The 23594-nt window shown below is 33.9% G+C and overlaps 2 protein-coding genes and 1 long non-coding RNA gene across 3 annotated transcripts; 1 reads left to right on the top strand and 2 right to left on the bottom strand.

Moving 5' to 3' along the window:
* Window positions 1–912: 912 nt before the first annotated feature.
* Window positions 913–6180, bottom strand: LOC138330164 (uncharacterized). The gene is made up of 5 exons (XM_069277586.1): window positions 6048–6180; window positions 5019–5147; window positions 4492–4633; window positions 3861–3892; window positions 913–3229 (listed from the first exon to the last, which is right to left on the bottom strand). Exons 1-5 carry the CDS (start codon window positions 6067–6069, stop codon window positions 2703–2705), a joined length of 852 nt encoding a protein of 283 aa, XP_069133687.1. The 5' UTR covers window positions 6070–6180; the 3' UTR covers window positions 913–2702.
* On the top strand, window positions 3225–16026 carry LOC138330165 (uncharacterized). Its single transcript, XR_011209534.1, has 2 exons — window positions 3225–3998; window positions 4531–16026. It is a non-coding gene; the product is annotated as an uncharacterized lncRNA (long non-coding RNA).
* A 1481-nt stretch (window positions 16027–17507) lies between these two features.
* Window positions 17508–20840, bottom strand: LOC138329852 (uncharacterized). Its single transcript, XM_069277141.1, has 2 exons — window positions 19431–20840; window positions 17508–19323 (listed from the first exon to the last, which is right to left on the bottom strand). The coding sequence occupies exons 1-2, from the start codon at window positions 20838–20840 to the stop codon at window positions 18259–18261; spliced, it is 2475 nt and encodes an 824-aa protein (XP_069133242.1). The 3' UTR covers window positions 17508–18258.
* Window positions 20841–23594: the final 2754 nt, after the last annotated feature.

The raw sequence follows: 23594 nt of genomic DNA, 5'->3' as shown, positions 1-23594 counted from the left end.
TTAGTTAGTTGTTGATTTTAGCTGCTATAAATGGTTACTACTTATAGCGTTCTCAAGTGAACAAAAACTGGAAATGAGTTTTTAAGCATTATCAACAATTATTTAATCAATAGGACAGCCAATCTCTTTATTACAATATCAGCATGTTCGTCGACTGTAGTTAGATATTTGACATGGCCATGGTGTTCCAGTTCCTTTCCCTCACACAAACTGTTGCCCGATGCCGAAGCGGACAACAAATCATCTGTTGCCCGATAATTTTTTTGTTATACCCATTGACTCAAAACAATGCATTGACGTCACGAATTGTAGGTGTGACGTCACTCCGCTCATACAGCACATTTTAACAGTCGATTTTAACAGTTCATTAGACCGCTCGACGGAACAGTTCATTTCTTGGCATTTTTGTCAATAGAGTTTATATAGAAACTATTATATAGGGGTATAAGAACATCTTTTATGAAATCGGCCGTTTGTTTTAATTGACAACAACAACATTGCTTATTCTTATGATACTACGGCAAATATGGAACCTGTTCATTGTTAACTATGACATCGGATATTGGATATATTTGTTGTTAACTACGCCATTACTTAATAGATATGTTTGATGTTAAATACGTTATCAGGTATTAGATACGTTTGTTGTTAACGACGTCATCAGATATTGAATTTTTTTTTTTTTTTTTTTACTACGTCATCAAATATTGATTATGTTTGTTGCTAACTACGTCATCAGATTTTGGACCTTTTTGATTGATAACTTCGTCATCAGGTATTGGAAGACGCTTAAACATCTATTTGATCTTACAAGTTTGCTACACCTAATATTCGATATCGAATCTGTTCTTTGTATTTCAAAATATGGCAGCTACCAATTAGCTCAATTGGAAAAACAATTTACAAGTATCATATGGTTCATACATATCTTTATTATGAAATATCAATTATTTCCATACACATGCCATTAAATGCTTCATTTGCTAATATGTATACATTCACCGTATATTTATAAGTACAATTTGTATGGTATGTCTTGATATAGATTCAACATAAACATTGTACAAATTTATTGGGTTATATAATAGTATGTACATCATGATACATATTATACTGAAATATTTACATGGACAAACATAGGTGACATGTTTAAATATGTGATTCATTTGTAGTATTAATATATTTTTATTTTGTTGAGATTATGAGGGTATACTGATAATGGAACACATGTAAATTATGTAACCCCTTATATTTACAGTTTTTCACGTAAATTAATATTATTTTTTTCTCGCATCATATGCTTATATTTTTTTTAATTAAAATACACATATTTTTCTCTCCCTTCATCGTCAACGAACTCGATTGAACAGCTGATTTGAATCGAGTCATCCATATGTTCCCACCAAAAGCGGGGTAATGACCTAACGTTGCCATGCCACCGACTATTCCTGTAACAATAGAATCGCCGCAAGGGTTGTACTATCATTATTCACTGATAATGATGATACTAGAAAGCATGGTTATTGAGTCAATGTCAATGCAAAATGTAAATACACGAGGATCATCTGCAAACCACTTTTTTTTATTTAAGCATGAATGTTTTACATGCATTTTCACCTTTAATAACGTTATATGGATAAGGAAACAAATGTTTAGAATACATTCAAACCTATGGACTTAGGCAAAACTGGGCTGTGAAACTTGATGATCTTTATACACAGGTTGAATTCTGTTGAAATTAGTCATTTAAACACTGAACAAATGGTCTGATTAAGTAGGTGGTCTTTATACAGAGGTTGTCACTAAGACAGTATGTGAGTTTCTACTGGAAGAAATGTTCGTTGTTTTGTAAATTTCGTAGTTTCCATGGTTTCTGTGTGACCAAGAATAAAATTCAAAACAACTTGTTTCATATTACCGTATATGAGTTATCTACCAACTTTTCAGGAATATTATTTACAAGCTAGCAAACCATGAAAGAAATATCAAATTTCATATCATACACTATCGTGTAACATGTGTATCATTCGCGCTCTTTCAAATAGTTGTCAAATATATAATTGCGCACATAAGTATTCGTCAAATGATATACATATTATTATTATTGTTATATTTTTGTGTACGTACGTATCATATCACCCTGGGACTGATTGTGATGTCATAAAGATATTCTCTAATGTCATGATTTGAAAATAGCAGAACAAAATGGCATCTTTTGATTGATACATCTTCACATAAAATGGGATAATTATATACAGAAATCGAACGATACATAGGTAATGACACAATACAATTTTCAAAATTGAAATATGAAAAAAATGTACTGCATGTTTAATTCTTAACTGATTATATGATATTTGATAATGTCTCATATGCGATGAACATAAATGAAAGACAATGAAAAACGTTCTTTTTAAAACAATCAGTTATTCAAATAGAACTGAAAATAATTGTTAAACCAAAACTTGACAAAACATAGATATCAATGGAATTCATAGTACATTTGTTATAGGAAAATGATTATCCGTTATCTCAAATAAAAATTCATAATGAGGTAAAAACGGTATAAAGCTACATATGTAGTATATTAATAATCCGAAATAAAAGCCCAAAGTAAAATCAAAAATCATTTCTATGGAAGATATATTCAGCCACTATAGGGCCTTCTTCAGTCCAAATAAAAATTAGAGTACATAAGAAAATTAACTGATATTTTGTGCATGATCGTACGTGTCATCAACGTTCGTATCTACTGGTTGTGTACAGTGTTTATTTTCAAGTTCGTCATATGCTTCATTGCTATTTCCTGTTGTGCTTTGCGGTATCTTCATGTGATCGTAGTAATCGCTTCCTGGTTGTCTGATGTCATGGTTCCCCGTTCCTAGTTTATCATAAGCGTCGTCCGTAACTGCACCTTTGTTTACATACGCATGCGCAGTAACCGGTGGCTTTTCTTCGATTTCCTGAAGGTTGTTGTGATCTCCATTTACTACTATATTACCAATAGCTTCATCTTTAATGCTGGTTCTTTTGAGGAACATCACACCCGATTCCTGGCAGGGGGAAAGTTTTGGTTTCTTTCCGGTTGGTTTGTCAACTTCTGTGTACATATTTCCATTTGGAGCAGGCGAACGTCTGGGGCTGTGGCCGCCATGTTGTTTTCTTTTTCTTTCAATCTCCTTAATCGACAAGTTGCTGTAGTAATCAGCCAAGAAAGTGTTGGCATTACCTATAAAACCAAATTAATTCTTACTTACATATTTTTTTACGAATTTATTCCATCCGTTGTCGCATATCGCACTAATGTCAAATAAACATTCTTTAATAGTTCTTTTCATATAAACATTCTTTAATAGTTCTTTTCATATAAATTCATAATCCTGGTATCAATCATCAGTTTTACACGAATTGATTCAATAATTAATCACTAATCACTATGGCGATACACAAATGTTTTATTTTTATACATAATCTCTGTAAAATTTATTGTGGTGACTTTTTTCATAACTTCAAGGGTTTTCTCTTATTGGTGAGACGGCTAAAAGATTAATGACTTGTTTAAAAGGTGATTATGCTAATCAAAGTTTAATTACATTTTATAAATCATAATAAAATAATTTCTTTTGAAGCTAACCTGGCAAATATTCACTATTTTCTGTAGTAATTTATTCTTTTCCCATTCGCCAACTTTTGAGAAGATGTGATCAGAGGATTTACAGCAAACCAGAAAAGCACATTTCACTCGATATGTGACTAATTTAATGTTTATAACCGTTTATACAACCAGGCCCTGAAGTGGGATACAGTTATTGACAAGTAAGATAGAATTGCGTGTTAATACGATTGTTTAACATCCTTACCTGTCACGCTCCCGTCAGTGCAGTCATGTGACCTGTCAATATAATTACATAATTACACAGGTGATGCACATCTACCCTTCAAACGCCATGATGAACTGTTCCGGAAATGGAATGGGAAGAGTTCAAATGAGATTTTAGGTATCAATTGGTTGTATGAAAGAGCATGATTTACTACTGATCCTATGTTATTTCTAAAATAATTCGAGTGAACCATACATGTCGATATTGTAATTTATTATTTCAACGTTACAGCTGGTTGAAAATGAAGTTTTAATGATATAACCAAAGTAAATAGCAATATTGATAATAATATATGTAAATAAATCAAAATAACCAATACAATTGTAGTTTTTGTATCAAATTAATGAAAACTTTACTGTTGTTCACTTTTATAAACCTATTAACATTGTACAGTGGCCCCTCGATAATCCGAACACTTCTAAATCACAAACCGTCCGGATGTGATTTTTTCAGACTGCCAGATCCTATTAACGTAGTCAATATTAAAATCCGTTTCCTGATAATTCGATCAGGATTGTGAGTTTCCTGAATATCGGCGTCCGGATTATCGAGGGTCATCGTAATAGCATGTGAGTACGGATGTTAAGATTAATTTGAAAAATAACGTTACTTGGTTATGTTTCTTTTCCGGACACAATGGATGACGAAGGCGAGTATGATGACCAGAACAACTACAGCCAGGACAACTTGTATAACGACCAGGAGATAATCCGGCACATCATCCTGATCGTCTTGTGGGGATGGAGTAATACCTGAAAGGATGCGGGATCCAGATATCCGGAAAATATTGCTTAGTATCATTCAACATTTCTATTACATACGTAAGTCATCAACACGCTAACCAGTTAGCATTTGATTGATATATTTAAAAAGTTATTTCTTATACTCTGTTTTTTCTTTGAATGTATCTGTTTGATAATGTAAAATAGATTATTTTACAGGCACTGAAAAATATATTTACAGCAACTGAATTATTATTTCAAATATATTTCTTAAACAAATGGAACGTGACTAAAACAGATCATTATAAATTCTCTTAAATGCCCATATGCTTATGATAAAACAGTTATTTGATCAAGCATTGCGTAATTCATTATTTGACGGTTTGTGCCGGAAGTAAATGACATGAATCCTTACGTTCAGTACAGTTAATTCCAGTGTATCCGGTAGCGCAGGCGCAGTCACCTGTTTGTAGATCACACGTCTGATTGGCCGAACAGTTACACTTCTTTTGACAGTTCAAGCCATAATAGTCGGGAGGACAAGCTAGTGAAATAAAAAATATTCAGTTTAGTACCAAAAACCCGTACCGTAAATCAACTTATTTTATTGCAACACAAATATGTGTTTTCAAGCAAAACTATTCTCACGAAGACTCATTTATCACTGTTTTTCCCCGATAATTCAATCGCATGCAAAGTGCGCACAATAAAATCGCACGCAAAAATACGTTAGTTTGAAGCACTTTCTTATGTTGGAATGCCACGTAAAATATCTTAGATCTTAAAAAATGAAAATAAATTTCTTGCTAATTTAATCACTTGTCTATCTACATATATAAACTTTTTTTTGTATTCTAGTACATATATTCATCAGCGTAAGTCGTTTTGTAAATCCGGCATTAAAATAGAAATGTTGCAAATAACATAATTATTTACATACAGGCCAACCTGTCTATATTCATCAGACAGCGAAAAATACTCTTTACAGCCAAAGTATGAAGTGGCGAAAATTAAAAATAGTTTGGGTACGAATGATGTAATTTGCGAGTGGTGAAAATAACCGGTATGGGTGTTAGGACACATTTTGCTATATTCAGCGGATAGTATAATAGTATGAGAAGCAAACTAAAACCTGATACTGGGGAAGTAAATTCGTTGGTTTTGGTAAAAAAAAAAAAAATAGAAAAGGAAACACACGAAAATTAAATCCCGACGGAAAAGGATTCACATTATCTGTGCTAGCATCGTGGTAAATTAACCGCGTAATTACCTATTTTACATATTTACTTTATTCGGTAGTTAAATAGTATAAGAAGCAGACTAAAACATGATACTGGGTGTGTAAATTCGATGTTTTCGATCAAAAAACGAAATCCACGAAAATAATATCCGAACTAAAAACAATAATTTCACAGTATCGTGGTAAGTTTACCGCGTAGTTTACCTGTTTGACATGTTACCCCCATCCATCCTCCCTTGCACCAGCAGTCTCCTGTCGCTCCATTACATGATATTGTGCTGTTCCACTCACAGACACACGTTTTTTCACAATTTACGCCGTAAGTTTTTGGCTGGCACACTTTAATAAAAAAAAATCATGGACGCATTTGTAACATTTTAACGTGAAAACATGCTTGCTTATTTAATCATTTGTTTGTCTCTGTCTGTAAAACATTTCTTTTTTTCTATTTTGGTACATATATTCACCCGCGTAAGTTATTTTGTAAATGTTGCATTAAAATAAATATTTTGCAAATAATGCTTATAATAATGAGATAAATATCAATATAATCAACAAAAATGCATCTTAAAAAAACTAACGAGTGTGAAATAAATATCATATGTATATTGACATTCATAAGTATTGACATACAGTCAAACCTGCCTACATGTGTATATCCAAAGGACAGATGAAATAATAGTCTTTATAGACTGATTGCCTTTATCTTAACTTTATACACCGGCTTAAATGTGTTGCAATAGGTAATTTAATCATATTAAGCAGGTGCTCTTTATACAGAGGTAATCGCTAAGACAGGTTTAACTGTATTGAGTACCGTACGAGATTGACATACCGTTGACACATCCGGGTCCTGTATAACCAGGTTTACAGGTACATACACCTGTGTAAGGATCACAGTTTTGGGTCGGTAAACAGGTACAGGTCCCTGAGCAACCGTCTCCAAACTTGCCAGGAGGGCAGACTGCAACCAGAAATGTACCTTGTTAATTGTTACTATTTTTTACCAAATGGTACTTTAAATCAACTTTCTTTTGGGTTCGATTTGTTTTCGCGAATTTCATGATGAAGGTAAATTTATGACAGTTTTCTTCCGCGAAGATAACTTTTTACAATTCCTTTACAATTAAATTCACATGTATTTCCATGAGACTTTAAATCTGCGCATGATAATTTTCGCGAACTTGTTTTGAAACAGAAATCGCGAAATTTAGTAACCGCGAAAGTTGGTTTACAGTATCCCAATCTGATTAAATTACATATTTACTGAGCATGATAAAGTATCTGACAACATCTATAAGAGGTCACGTTCTGGTGACCTTTATACTATATGCAATTCAGATAAAGTGCATCTTCTACACCTAGTTACTTCAATTGAAAACGACATTTTGTCCTAGTATACATATACATTTAGCTGTTTGTTGACATCTTTGGGCGAAGTGTCTATAAACACAAAAATAATTCTGACAGCTCTCTTAAATTAGTTCATTTTAAAGATATTATAAGCAGTAATTTGATTGGCAAATTGGAAATTTTCCCAAAACGTGATAAGGAGTGATAATACGGATCTACATTTTAATCATTTTTGGGGTATCCAAAAAGCTTCAACAATCACTGAAATGTACATGTAGTTATATAGATTGGTATATTTATTAAGTAATATCCATCATACATAATAAATTATATTTTTGTTGCAAAACCATATTCCGCTAGGTCGATACAGAATCCAACAATGATGAATGTATCGACATCTGGATGGATAGTCAACATTTACCAGTGAATTCTGTAGATATCATTTAGTGATTTAGCTTTTTCGTCATGCCCAACATAAAACTCAGCACAAAGTGAACTGAAATTGAACATCTTATAAAGATGATCACAACTTATATAAGAAAACGGTTTATTAAATATAAACCATGTTGTATATACATATAACATGTGAAGCCATCCAATGATGATGGTCAAAATTATAAAATGGACACATCATACTATAACGTTCTCTTTTCAAATAGAAATCAACGAAGAAAAACATTACCCTGGCTGTAAATAGGACGTTAAACTACTTAACACAAAGAAAAACAAAATAAATAGTGGTATCCCTATTGTGAGGATTTGTCATTGTATTTCTCACTCGAACTTGTCACTACTACAACAATAATACACACACTGGTTACATCTACAATCAACATGTCCCTCTTGTCAAAAATAACCCCATGAATAGAATAGGTTAACCTAAGTCTATATGCATGTTCAAGTGACAGCCTTGTAAACTTCCTGATAAACTTAATTCAAGTGAACGGATGTTTCACCGCGCTTGACTTATACACACACACACACACACACACACGTCTAGATCGAAAGGACAATTGTTTCCCATACACAGACATGAATGTTTAACAGTGTCTGACTATCAAAGACTCAATTGATATTGCATCCCTTTAAAATACTGTATAACATTAAAAAAATATTCGTGTGCACTTTTCGTTTTCTTTTTCAACCTTTTCAAAAATTATTTCGTGCTTAGAAATATTTCTACACGTAGTTCATTTTTGTAACAATGATTGATCCGAATGTGACTAATTAGAGAAGTTTATGAATTAAAATATGACGTGGTGAAAGTAAATTACCCGCACGGAAATTAACGATTATGTGTTATTTTAATGATAAGCAATGTTTTCAAAATAAACCCAAACATACATTTTAATAATTCTGATTTTATCAAAAGTACATGTAGAATAGATTATCTTACATGATTGACAACGGAATTTTATATCTGTCTCGACCTACGTGGAAAAAGACTTATGTTATAGACAAAATATGATTTTATATACAGTTAGAAGCAATATCATTATGCATATCATATGTGGCGGCAGTCTTCATCCCAGCAAACAAAACAAATTCACGGCGTTTAAGACATTAGAGAGATATCTATATCTGATAGCTTTGTCAAATATCCATAATAAATAGGACAAATATGGCTGAAAGCAATATTGTTATAGCTTGAACATCATTATTAGGTATGTGACGCTTTTGTTTATGTCTAAAGAATTAACCGGAGGCCAATTCGGACCAAAATGCCATCAAAGAACAACTTTATCACATGCCGAAGGTGGCTTCCTAATGTAAATGACATTTTTATTTTTTACTGTAGAGTCAAAACGGATGTTAATATGGCTTTCATCCTGAAGGATGCGATTACAGATAATCTTTTTCCTCCAGTCAAAATTGTCTGAATATCTTCTTGTGTAAACAAACCTTTTATCGTCCAAACCACGCTTTCCTGTGTGACATTCTAGGTCGTAGGCTCGTGGAATCGCAGTCGATGTTCGAATTATGACGAAAAAAGGATTGCTCATTTTATTTTCGAAGATTAATGTTAGTAAAAAGCCTCAAACATTATGTCTGTTTTATAATACTCTTGAATTATCTTACTTCCACTGAAGTATCCTGGTTTTTGTTCTATATATAGTAAGATTATTATCTTTAGAGGTTATGCATATAATCCCTAGAAAAGAAGAGGAAATGTCAAGAAAAACCCCGACTAAGAACAGATATGTTCATTAAATCGCTTTAAGTAGCAAAGTTTTAATTATGAGATGCTGTATCATATCTTCACTTACAATCTATCTGATTAGGTATGTTATATGTGTCATTTGAACGGGGTTTTTAATTTACATGAAACGGAAATTGGAGAGTAGTTAAGAGTATGTAAGACCTATCCCTAGATGTGAAATGGCTATGATTACGCCTGAATAATTACAATTAAAGCACACAGATATTTAACAACTAAAATAATAAGAAATAGATGTCAAACAGAACAAAACATGTGTGTGAAAAGAAATGAAATACAGTATATAACTTTTGAAGTGATGTATTTGACAACATAGACAAAAACATTTTTGTTCGAAGAATCAGTATTTTGGTAATACGCCTAGAGCCAGGTAATACGATTTTGACAAAGAGATCAGATATAAAATTAAAACAAATGTCTAGATTGACATTCAGAGTCAAGTCTTGACGTGTGGTTTGGATCAATGTATATGCAGAATGGCAAATCTGGCTTGTAAAGATATGTTTCTAATCTTGAAAGGGAAATCCACAGAAATCACAATGTTATTGAAAAAAATGTTTTTATTGTGGCCACTGAGGCCCGGTTTTCAAGTCTAGTGATTAATTTCTTCTTTCTCGTGTCAAAATACACGTAAGAATTCCGTCTGTGCATATTACAGAGTTATTTACCTTGCGTATCATTAGTAACAATGTCTTTACTTTGCGAACACAAATTACGTCGTTTTCACAGAAGTGTATGACGTACCAATCAAAACCTATCTGGAATGACAGATAACTCTATAATATACAAATGCAGAATAATGAAGTTGACTTTGTGGTCGAGAGTTGAGAATCATCATAATATAACACCTCTTTCAATATCATATTGTCACCTTTGTGTCTCGGTTAGCGCAAAAGAAATGTGACAAAGCAAGTTCTTTGCGGCTATGTTATAAGAAGTATCTCCCTTTAGAAGAACTCTTACCTGGAACACAGACATCTCGTGTAGCATCATGGACGTAGCCATAGCAACACACCGACACATTTGAAGTGCTGTAAATTTCCTTGTATCGGAGCTGGTTACAGAATGTTGACCTGAAATGTGACAGCATGTTTGTCAAGTGATAGCATCAGTATGTTTAATTGTGATGGTTTGATGATTTTTTTACACTTAAGTTAGATGTGCATAAGTTATCAAAATTAAGGAATGATTATTGTCAGTATGTACACTATATATGTTACTTAAAGTTATATGTGCCGTAACTGGCCGAAATTTTTGACATTTTATTTTTTCTTCAATTATCTATTTAACACCATAAGTTTTAATTAATGAAGCTGTGAAAATCATTCAAATGGATAGACAAACATGTATGATGCCTTATAAACGTTAGTTAGAACACATAGGTTATGCACTGTGAAATTCTTATTTTTAAGCCTTATACATGTTTTGATGAAAACATACCTTCTGAAATCACTTTTCAATTATTAAGAATACTGTACAAATGTGAAATGAAATTGTAGACAACAATATGGCTTCATGGTCTGACCGTATGTACTCATTTCACTACACTGAAGATGTTAATATAATGATTTTTGGCAGTACTGCCAAAAATCATTTTCAGCTCTTATTTGTACATGTAAATTAAAACCTGTGGATTGAAAGTATTGTAATTCTCAAAATGTTGGTAACTTTTGGTGTTGACTAACATATTAAAAGCTCGTCTTGACTCGTGAGTATGAAAAAGAATATAAGAATTACCTTGAATAGGCGTTCAAGTAATGGTGATATAACACACAAAAAAACTCTTAGTGAACTCTTAATAAGCCGTGAAGACACTAATGATGAAAGTACACTCAGATTTTTGTATTATACATGTGTATCTCAATAACATAAAGAACATATAGAGATTGAACAGTGTTTTGATTGCGTTAAAGGTGGTATGAACGCAATGGGATACAGACATATTCAATGTAGCGCGTTACATATAATGGAAACCTGTATATGATCTGTTTACCTATTGTTCGCTTAGACGCTCCCAGAATTATTCACCGACAATCAGATGTTCTGTATATTTAGGTGAGATGAGTGACCGTACACACATGTACATCTGACGTAACTATGGGATTCCCCGAACATTCCTGAGGAAAGCCCCCCGGTTGTAGCCCCGACCAGCGATTCATTTTGTAGTTTATTACCGTTACAATGATTGAACACATGTTTTGTTTTGATGTCAAATACATATTTAATTGGATCTAATAAAAACTCTTTATTGTTATTTTAAAATCCGTCAACTTATGACGCAAAATCTTATCGAAGCGTGAACTAAAAGTAGTCCGAACCTGCACTGCGATTGTATTCATACGTCATTGCGTTTACGCTAATTTGAACGCAACTCCCCTCCAGTTGACTATATAGGGGCATATGTAAATATATTCAAATTAATGCTTAAAATTGATAATATTAGATATTATCTTCAAAATTTCGAATTTATTTTTTGACTTTTTTTCATTACGCCGTTATATCAACCAATTAAAAATACCGTTACCAATAGCGATACCATTTTTTCCTTTATTGGCTAATAGATTTAATTTTGTAGCAAATGAAAATGTCATTTCATCATATACTGGCAAATCACCCGCCGCTTAGAATTTCTTCCATCAAATTTCAAAGTTATCAAAGTTTGTATCAAAAGCCCATTTTAATTGGTCTGTTACAATATTTCACAGGATTAACATAAAATAATACACAATAAACTTCAAATAATTTGGGTCACGAAAAATTCTACAAAAATGCTTAAAAAGTAATTTGTGCTCTCGGAAAATTTTAATTTCTCCTGTTACATGTATATCAAAATCGCGAAATCTGTTAACGCGAAAAGAATCGACTGTTTGGCAATAAAGTATGGGGAATTAATTTAAAGAGCTACTTACACTTTTTTGCTCGTACACACCCATGGTTGTACAGGGTCGCAGGATCTTTCCTCTCGATAACATACGGCACTATAGTATTCTGCCGCAATGGTTTTTGTTCTGTAAAACAAGACAATGGTGGTTAGTTTATTTCCCATTTTGAATTAATGTGCTTATAGATTTAAGTCTCCAATTTTCAGGAACTGAGAAATAAAGTCACATGCATTAGGGAGATTAACGATTCCTACCATCTTAGAAGATATAAAATATAAATGAAAAATTAAATTTTCTCTTAATATGATTCATTGCAATGAAAATTTTTCTTGTTGGCACAAAATGAACATAATCTGTCCCAATTTGAATGCCTCAAAAACTGAAGTTCTTTTTGAATATTGTTTTATTTCGTGTGTGTGTTTCCTTTGTTGACGCAAAAATGCAAACCTTTTATGTAACTTTAACATACACAATATATGTATCAGAACATTTCTATCATTTGCTACAGTTTTATATTAGATAAGCTTATAAAACGTAAGTTAATTTTTTGCTTATACATTGCTAATGAAAACATAGACTTAAAATCAATAATTATCCGGTAATATTTCACATTATTCTTTAAAACGTAGAAAAAATATTCAGAACTCTGTAAGGCCTTGTTATCAAAAATATCTAAGAAGCGTTCCAGCATACATACGAATTATGACTGTTCTCTTAAGAATATTATAGAGAAGTTGAAAGTTAAGAAAAGTGGTTTAGAACTTCTGTCGTCTTTATCGGAGGGGTAGATTTTAAAATAATAGTATATTAGGAGGTGAAACTATCACATTGAGGAGCATACTTGTTCTCTCTCCCTCTCTCTCTGTCTCAAATACAACTTTATATATTATGTAAATCTTATCTTGTAAATGCCGTCTTGTCTTTGTAATTTGAATGTTTTATTTTTTGGAGGGAACAGGCTTTATATAAGTTGTCCAACTTATGCCCAATCCCATTGCACATTTTGCAATAAAATATGTTTAAATCAAAAGAATATTCCATTAATTTATGTTTTCTCTGACAATATAACCTGTGACCTTTGTGTGATTACATGCTTGCAAAATCAGTGATTGGTATGTACCAACTATTTACTTGACACAATTTGTATTTATTATGTGTATGAAATGAATACACAAAACAAATATTTATTTCAAAAACTTATATTTCGAGTTATTCGATACATTTAATATCAACGCGCAAAGCTCTTAACTTAATATTAACCGCGTGAAAATAAGTGATACCGAATAACCGGTTACATGTATATAGTTGAATTTTTAATGGCAACGTTTTCAGCGGTTTTAAAATTTTGCGAATTGGCTTTCAGAATACAAATGTATATATGATTCAACCATTTCCGTATTTTTCGTAACAAATTGTTTGGAGATCATAGCGATGTCCAGCAAAATCGCGATAATATCAACCTCGCAAAAAACGGCTATACGATATGAATTTTGTAATTTGCGGAGAATTGTGTCAATTAAGTGTGCTTCAATCTTTAAAGATGCTCCAACGCTGACAAATGGCTTTTTTTTTCTTCGTCAAAAACACCAACGATTTAGTATTTTTCTTCAGTTAAAAAAAGTTGGTTACTTTACACCAATACCACTATTGTAAAGATTGAGTTATTAATCTTACTTCAAGATAAAATTATTAAAAAATAATTAATTGCATCCCTTAAAATTTCCGTGGCACTATGTCCTATCTGGAATGAAATACTGATTGTGCATGCACAGAAAGCAAAAATTATTTTATATCATTTTTGTGTAGACATATATTTACACGATTAAGCATCAATTATTGTTCAAATTATGTTTTTCGTTATGCTCTGTCGGCGTTTTTTTTTTTTTTTTTTTTTTTTTGTCAGCTATTTTTGGTTGATGTAGTAAATAATGAGATAGATGATATATTTTACAAACAAACGCAGTTTATGTATTTGTAAACATTCACCACATTGTAGGTAATAGTAGACTATTACTGATTTTGAGGCACACTCCGACTGAGTCAGGTAAAACGTTGGTCGGTAGTTTTTTACGGAATGTTATGATGGCTTTCTTCCACAACCACTGGTAGTAACTTCATAATATTTAATAAAGACTTCATTGTATCTTATCATCATTATCCAATTACTGAATTGGATAATGATTCAATTACTTATTCAGTTCCTGAATAATAACATGGAGTTTTAAACATCGCTGCCCAACAATACACATTTTAACGAATTTAGTATTTGCCTATCTAAAGCCTCACTTCAAATACAAAAATAAATAAATAAATTAATAAAAAACGTAAATGCGTAAAAATTCCAAATTTATCAAATACTCGAAATATCGGCAATTATCATTAAATTATGCGTTTATATTATTTGTCTTTTTCAAATTCATTTCAATTTATAATCTTGATAGTGACGGATCTACCTGATCAAATCCAACAGTATACGTATATGAGGATAGCAACGTAGTCTTTGCTGAACGAGTCTTATTGATAACCATTAATTATACACAGATGCTTCGATTTATCTATAAAGATAGATGTGTATTAGATCTTTATTTTCTAAGATGTTTAAGATAATTGCAAGCTATTTCAATCTATTTCAAACATAATATTGCTTTTTCGTGCCATTAAAGGGAAATTTGGCGGATCAGAAAATCAGAAATAGGAAAACAAAGCAAAAATTATATATCTATTAAACAATTCAAATAAGATAAAAACTTCATTTTTTTGTAATTGGATGATGATGATAAAATACAATGAAGTCTTTATTGAATATTATGAAGTTACTACCAGTGGTTGTGGAAGAAAGCCATCATAATATTCCGTAAAAAACTACCGACCAACGTTTTACCTGACGTCAGTCGGAGTGTGCCTCGAACTCGTGACTCAGTCGGACAAGGATAGCAATATAATGCTAGACGCTTTGTTCATTCACTTGGTAACAAATGCCACATTTTATAGACGAAGGAAACTCTTTAAGAGATAATTACTCCGATTGACTAATGTTGAATGTATATAAACAATTGATAATCTAGATGCCGGGTATGCCAATAATTTTAAATCATATGTAAATTCAGCAACCTTCCATGATGTTATGAACACGTTTAGTTTTTGAATAACTTTTACTGAAAAGCACATGTTTCTAAATGTTGTGATTTTGATAACTATTATTGTAAATTCTAATCATTTTAGCATATTTAATCATTTTAGCATTTCTTATCATGATCAACATTTCTAATCATAATTAACACTTGTTATAATTTTAGCATTTCTAATCATGATTTACATTTTTAATCATGATTTACATTTTTAATCATGATTTACATTTCTAATCATAATCATTTCTAATAATGATAAACATTTCTAATGATGATAAACATTTCTAATCATGATTAACATTTCTAACCCTGATTAAGATTTCTTTCCAGCGCAGTATGTCACATGCAGGTGTGTATACTGGGAAAACCCCATTTTTCTAAAGGTATTGAATTTGATAATCATTATTAGTTTTTCTAATCATGATTAATCTCTCCTATCATGATTAACATTTTCATAGTATGAAGCATACAGGTGTGTAACCCACTAAGTGGAGAGTTATGTATGTGTGTATCATTCTATACATTTGATATATTTCAGTATGCTATGTAAAGGTTATGTCGATAAAGGCTGAGTTCACTGTAATAAACCGTTACCATACTTACGTTTGTGTTTCTATGCAATCTTTTCCTGTGATGGTCGAGATGCTTGTTGATTCTGGGGTTGTTGTTAAACCTTGAACAATTCCACTTACTAGTAGTACTCTATACACATAAGAACGAATTATCGTCCGTGGTGGTGTCAAATGCTCCATCGCTATGTTGTTGAGATTGTTTAACATCTAAATGTGAGTAGGTATAATGAATTTGTCGCCTTCATCCACACTCTTATACACTTTCTGGAGTATTCGTGTGTAACGAGAGCAGAATACCTGTGGGATGCCCAAGGCAGATTTTGTCATACTTTCTCATCCACCTCGTTTATAAGAGATGCCATGCTAAATGCACGATAATATATATAATCGTATTTCAGGTTCAGAAAACATGCAGGTGAAATGATGAAATGAGTCTTTTTTGTTATTGAATTGGGTCATTGATTTGTAATTTTGTTCACGGTTCAATGGAAAAAATGAAAACTTTATTTATTTATAAACAAGCGTTCGACTTTATTCACACAGTAAACTACAGTCGCTATTTCAAAAGACACGGTTGGTTGCTTCTCTGTGTGTCAGCGATAGAATTCAGTTTAGAGGCTTATCAGCGAGACAAAAATTCTCATTTTTTGTAGTATTAGATAGAAGTAATCCTTTTTTCAAAATATGAATATACAATGCCTTAAGGGGTAAGGGATTTATGACCGTGTAATGTTTGTATCTAAATAATCTTCATTGTTTCTCTCACGAAGCTTAGTTTAGTTGATGCTACCTGATAAAAAAATATTTATGCTTTGTTTTTTTAACATTACTTACGTGGCAATGCACTCTGAATCCTCGGGTAAATTAATATATGACTGGTTTGGCTTAAAGGTGATAAAAACAGATTTTAAATATGCTATTTTTGTGTTGATATTTGTTTATTGTGGTGCACTTTATGATTTCCAACAAAAAATACAGGTTGTATTTGAAGTAATTTCAATCAAGTGTGCTTGAAACGAAGTCCACAACGACCCTTGTCTAGAACGATCGCATCGCTTATCGCCCCTGATATCACCAGGTGGCCGTAGATTTGTGACGTCATCTGAGACCAACAGCTGTGACAAGAGCCAGGAAACTCAATGGGGCAGTGTTGCGGTATTGGCGATTATAGATATTTAAAACAGTCGCGCTACGTGTAGTTGCTATATTGAATAGTGGAAATGAATCCGTATATAATATATAATCTATAACATACAATGATATAATAAAAACGATAGCTTACTCATTATTATCGTCATATTCTGGGCTATAAAATTGTTATGTTCAGTATGTTAAAGATGCTCCACCGCTGACAAATGGTAAATTTTAACTATCAAAAACAGGAGCAGACGATTTAGTATTTTTCTTCAGTTGCAAAAGTTACTTATTTTACACCATTACCACCACTGAAAAGTTTGTGAGCTTCTAATTTTACTTCAAGTTAAAAACATGAAATATAATTTAAATAGAAAAAATAACAAGAAAAAGGATAAATTACAACATTTAATTAACCAACATATATATAATACATCATACATATATACGAAACTACAAAACATTTATCAGTTACCAAAAAATATTCAATCAGAACAATACATAAAAAATGTTTGGCACACGGGGCAACTCAGCTATAGATAATTACAGTACCGCTGGCTGTAACACTTTGGTCACATTGCTCCAGCCCTACTTATAACATACATCTGTAACGCTATGAAGCGTACATACGCTGGCTGTGACACTTTAGTCACATTGCTCCAGCTTCTTAAAAGTGAATAATGTAGAGTACCTACTAATTATTGATATTATCAGCTGGCTGTAACTCTTTGGTCACATTGCTCCAGCATAATTAGTACAAGTTATGAAAAAAGGCTGGCTGTAACTCTTTGGTCACATTGCTCCAGCATAATTATTTAGTACCTATAATGTTATGAAAAAAGGCTGGGTGCCCCAAAAATAATGTGCCTGTATTCATAATAATACATATATATAACAGAAATTATAATAAATTTAGGAATGTAATATATTTGTCAAGTTTTAATTTGTCAGCATATATTGAAATAAGAATGATGTATCAACATTTAAGTGAGAAAACAGTTTGATTAGCAATAAGCGTCTTTTAGATTGTAAAAACGAATCTGAAAACTACGTACTGTATCAACATATATAAACACACACATGTATAATATTAGTCTATAAGACTATGAAAAACATTAAAACGATAACTTATGATGAATTAGTCAGCGCGATTTGAGCGTCCCTCAGACATGATTGAGGTGTTTTGATGTATCTGCAATACGCGTCCGATGACCATCTCCCTAACACTTTTATCAGATGGTCCTCTACATGTGCTGCTGCCGCAGAGGTAGCCGCCCCAATGCGGAATGAGTGGCCATTATAGAGTTCAGAGTTTATACCGATACATTGCAGAGTATGTTTGAACTTAGAGATGAATATTGAGCGTGTTAAAGCTTGTCCATTTTGTACCACGAACAGGGGATCATGTGATGCAGGACTAAACTGCATTCTGGCTGACAAATATTCACAACAGGCAGCATAAGGACATATAATGCCCCCAACCTTGAACAGTTTAATTTTCACACCTTCCCTAAATGGGTCAGTTTTTGACTTTTTGAGGTGAAGCATGACATACTCGTCTGATACTATAAGATCACTAACACATAAATGCTGAGTGTAATCAAATGATGTTCCAACTGTAAATTCACCACATCTTAAGAAGCCGAAAAAGGCGACGATACAGGCTGTCCTCATCATCAGATCTTCGAACAAATGTGAAGTTTTTCTCAGATATCCTATCACATCCTTCAGAATGTTAAATGTAACTGGGTATCGTGGTTTACTGATCTTTCTACGTGATCTCTTGACACCACCCAGGATAGCGTGCATCCTACTAAGACCATCGACGCCTGGGAAAGGTATATTGTGCTTGAGGCACATGAATTTAATACCACACACATATAATTTGATTGTAGAATATGCAAGATCTGAATTGTAACAATGTGCTACAAAGTATATGAGCATATCCTCCGAAACTTGCAGATCTGATAACTTCACATCAGTCAGGATACCCGCTAGTAACAGGAACCTAATAAAGTTGTTGAATCCTGTGTAGTATGCTTGTTTAGTGTTCGGAGCGATGGCCGTCTCCCACAAGTTGTCTACAATGGGGGTTAATCCCAGAAAACCTCTGATGGAGTTGGTACGGCACACGGCAGGTTGTTGGCCTCTGGAGCTAACTTGCGGAACCTCTCCATCTGTAAACGAGACAAAGAGTCAGCAATCACATTACACTTGCCAGGTACATGTTTAGAAAGTACAACAAAAGAGTTCATAGCTGCACACATTGTCAAGCGACGCATTAAAGGCATGATATGTACTGCTTTTGATCTCCCCTTTTGGAGAATAGCCACGGTAGCCAAATTGTCACAGTTAAAAAGTATACGAAGTCCTTTCCAATTATGACCCCAAATCATAGCCGCTACTACTATTGGGTATAACTCTTTAAATGCAATGGAAATTTCCTCTCCACTACATATATGTTCTTTAATAGCGTCCGGCCATGCCTCGGCAAACCACTGTCCCTGCATGTATCCTCCGTAACCTACACTACCCGATGCGTCCGTGTACAGTTGTATATCCTCAGACTTGGTAATATGCTGATCGTAGAATATGGTCGCTCCATTCCAATGTTTAAGGAAAGAAATCCACATTTTAATATCACTTCTACATTCCTGACTAATTTTAACGAAATGGTGTAACTTCTTGGCTGTAGTGGACAATTTGATAATGTAAGACACAAAACTTCTACCAGGGATAATGACCTTGCTTGCAAAGTTTAAGTGCCCTAACAATTGTAAAAGTTCGCGTTTGGTACATGATTGTCGACTTTGAAATGATTGCAGCATTGAAATGTCTCTATGGAGTTTATCCTCTGGTAATCTTGCTTCCATTTTGTGTGAATCCAAAATAATACCTAAATATTCAATGACCGTTTCCGGCCCACAGGTTTTGTGAAGAGCCATAGGAATGTTCAAGCTGTTGAAAATCTGGAATAACATCTGCATATTTCTTTCCCCACACTTACTAGGGTCTTCAAAAGTGATGAAATCATCCAAAAGATGCAATATATGAGACACACCGTAATTATTATGTGCTATCCAACATATAGCCCGCGAAAGGTTATCAAAAAGTTTTGGGCTTGACCTACAGCCGAAGGCCAGTCGCGTGTAAAAATAATATTGATTTTCCCAGCATATCCCATAAAGATGCCATTGTGATGGATGAATAGGTAAAAGTTTGAAGGCATCAGAGATGTCTGTTTTACACATAGTAGTATCCTTCCCTAGTTGTTGAATTAGTTGAATAGCGTCATCTATCCGCACGTATGAAAGGGAACAACTATCTTTGTCAATTAAATTGTTTACACTTGGATGATCGTCATCTTCATGTGGCGATGATAAATCCACGATAAGACGAGGTTTACCCGAATATTTACCATACGCTACACCTATCGGGCTGACCCGATACGATGAAAATGGCAATGCATGAAATGGTCCTTGCAAGAATCCTTTGATAACTTCCTTATGAATTAATTCCGTAACAGTATCACTGTCTTTCAAAGCTGATTGAAGATTCTTGCATACCTTACTGGGCAAAGGTATGTCTGGAACCAAAGTGTCAAAACCATAAGTTAAACCATCACACAGGTACTCAACAAAATGTCTATCCGGATGATCACGAAGCTCATATCTCAATCTGTCAACATTGATAGGGGTGTCAGCTATCATATTGAGTCAATTATCCTCAGGTGGGCCTTTACTTTGTTTCCTACATGTTTTAGCCCCATGACTTGAGGCTCTACACTTGAGACAAATGTGAGAAAACACACAACTTGATCCGAACTGGCACGCACCTTCATTAAAGTTATTGCAAACTTCAACACCGTTGATTTTGATCTTGGGACGGCCCAATCTGTCGGTTTCTTTATCACCGCTCTTTGTCTGTTTACCTAGTGCCGATGTTTGTGATGAATAAAACTTGGCATAGCTTTGGCTGTTCTTTTTCTCACGTTGTTGTGGGCAGAAAGGAGTTGCGTGAGATGTGAGACCACACAACTGGCATGTGTTGACTTTTGCGTTACCGACACACATACTTAAAAGACCTTGGTCCATAAGTTCCCACCTAACTTTTTGGTTGTTGTTACGGAGGGCTGCGGCTGCTTTCATCGCAAACTGACAGTGGTAGTCATAATATTTATGACCATACACATTACTGATTTGAACAATGTTCGCCTCATAAATGTCGAGCTCGTCTCTACGCTCAGGGAATTTCTCGCACATCACACGTTTGAATTTCCCAAATGCTGTGATAAACTCTGAGATGGTAAGTGACTTGTTTAATCTCGGATCATCAGACTCTTTGTACAAGTTAATATTAAAATTACGATGGGTGTCGTCTTGCCTGTCGGTGTCGTACTTGGGAATAAGTAACGCAGCTAAATTTACGTATTTCCCTTCAAGAATTTTCTTTCTATTAGCGTCCGATACAACATCTACGTGAGGTATGCTTGCCGATGCAATGCCTTCAGACGTATTCGCTGAATTGATCGAGTACCCACCTGTGTTTGGGGAATTGGCCGATTCTTGTCGTCTTAGTGAGGCGTACGCTGTCGACAGAGTATATTCAGGAGCCGAGTTGTTCCCTCCTTCCTTGTTGTTAACCAGATTTAGCACTGTCTGTTGCAGCGATATCATGGTTTGCTGCATAGTGTTCATGGTTGACAGCATGCCTTCTACTACACTGGGCGCCGCCATATTTGATGTCGATTGTTGGGTCACTTCCGGTGTTGGCGCGTTAGTTTCGCATCTAGAGCTGTTGGCTAAAGCAGACGCAGTGCGTAACAGTTCGGTATAATTCGAATCTTCGTGTCTCTCGGGGTTATCACGATTGCCATGTAAATTATGAGATATGTTATTCTCATTCGTCTGTTCATTGGTAGACCTACTGTTCACTTCCGCACCAGTACGAGTAACTTGTCTGCGCGCCATAGCTGGACGTCCAGCAGCATTCTCCATGTACAATGCTTTGAGCGCCGTTTTAGTCATGCCTGTCGACGGAACATTGATACCTAATTTGTTCAATTCTTCTTTGAGCTGAGTTACTGTCCAATTACCCGGGTTAGAAGAATCCCAAGGTGAATTAGTAGTGCGGGATCGAGATCGTCGACTCGCCATTGTTTATGTAGGCGGCTTACACACTTAGTCCAAAATCGTACCTAACACAGACTAATGAACAATAATTGTTCCCACAAAGTTCTTCCAGGTCACGTATGACGTAAATCCATTATGCTTAAAGTTGTAGTATGGTTTCTTTGGTGATTATAAGGATAAAATTAACGTATAGACTTCCCGAGAAAAACACAAAGGCTGCTTCTGATGCTGCTGGAACTGGACAAGTGACGCTATCAGATTATTCTTGACCAATCAGATGACTGCCCCTATCACGTGACCGGTCACTCTATACACTGACCCAGGACCCCTCGAGGCCCTACCTATGTATATCTTATCTGAGGTTTCTTCTATATCATGCCTTAGCCTAATAAATTGATTATACATAGCTCTAAATCTCTTAATTATAACCAAATTACAGATAGTATGTGAACTACACAAAATATAACACCAAGAACAATTCACAGAATAATTCCTAATATGTGTAAAATGATGTATGCAGTAGTTAAGGTAATATTTTTCTATTTAAACCTGGCTTATCTACATAAGCCTCAATTAATTGTTTCCCGAAAAAATCCGTGTTACTATATCCTATATGAAATGAAGTACTGATTGCGCATGGACCAAAGGCAAAATAAATTATTCTATATTATTGTTTGTGTTAATTAGACATATATATACACGATTGAACACCAATTATTGTTCAAATGATGAATATCATTTATGCTCTGACGGCGGTGGAGCATCTTTAAAAGCCATTTGACACTGTGTACGTGTGTGTCACTGACTCACTGGGTTGCGCTTGACTTTTGTCTGTAACTTAAGACTCAAAACATAGACTTTAAAGTTATACCAACATGAAGAAATATAACTTTACAAGAAAATGGACCCAAATTACAATGAGACTACATGCTACATGCACATACATGTACATATAATGCATATTTATATAAAAAAAAAAAAAAAAAAAACGCCACCCTTCAAACCCTATCCAAAACCCTATCATACCGCGATAAACGTGCCCCTATCCCGCCTTATGTACCTACTGCACACCTCTATATTTCCTATTTGAAGCTTAATCCTTCAGAACACCGCACAGAAAGGGCTAGACTTATTTATTTTCTTAAAGTTCTATAATTAGTTTTACGGATATGTACGAAATAGAATAACATGTACAGTAGTAACAATACACGCACGGCCGATAAAAAAGACGGCCGGGACACAAAACACAGATACTAGATACAATGACCTAATATGGATGACATGTACTCGTGGACAAGATACACATGTAATAGTTCAACTAACACAGGACCA

The sequence above is a fragment of the Argopecten irradians genome, chromosome 8 (genome assembly GCF_041381155.1).
Source record: "Argopecten irradians isolate NY chromosome 8, Ai_NY, whole genome shotgun sequence".
NCBI lineage: Eukaryota > Metazoa > Mollusca > Bivalvia > Pectinida > Pectinidae > Argopecten > Argopecten irradians.
The sequence above is the reverse complement of the archived record's forward strand: the minus strand, read 5'-3'. Positions and strand labels throughout refer to the sequence as shown.

What these genes read in the sequence shown, in the direction of transcription:
- LOC138329852 (XM_069277141.1), bottom strand. Translation starts at nt 20,840, where the DNA reads ATGATAGCTGACACCCCTATCAATGTTGACAGATTGAGATATGAGCTT. An exon ending in AAAAGGGGAGATCAAAAGCA is followed by an intron (nt 19,324 to 19,430) that starts GTACATATCATG and finishes GATTGCTGACTC; the next exon opens with TTTGTCTCGTTTACAGATGG.
- LOC138330164 (XM_069277586.1), bottom strand. Translation starts at nt 6,069, where the DNA reads ATGGGGGTAACATGTCAAACAG. An exon ending in CGGAAAAGAAACATAACCAA is followed by an intron (nt 3,893 to 4,491) that starts GTAACGTTATTT and finishes TTATATTGACAG; the next exon opens with GTCACATGACTGCACTGACG. An exon ending in CACTGACGGGAGCGTGACAG is followed by an intron (nt 3,230 to 3,860) that starts GTAAGGATGTTA and finishes TTGGTTTTATAG; the next exon opens with GTAATGCCAACACTTTCTTG.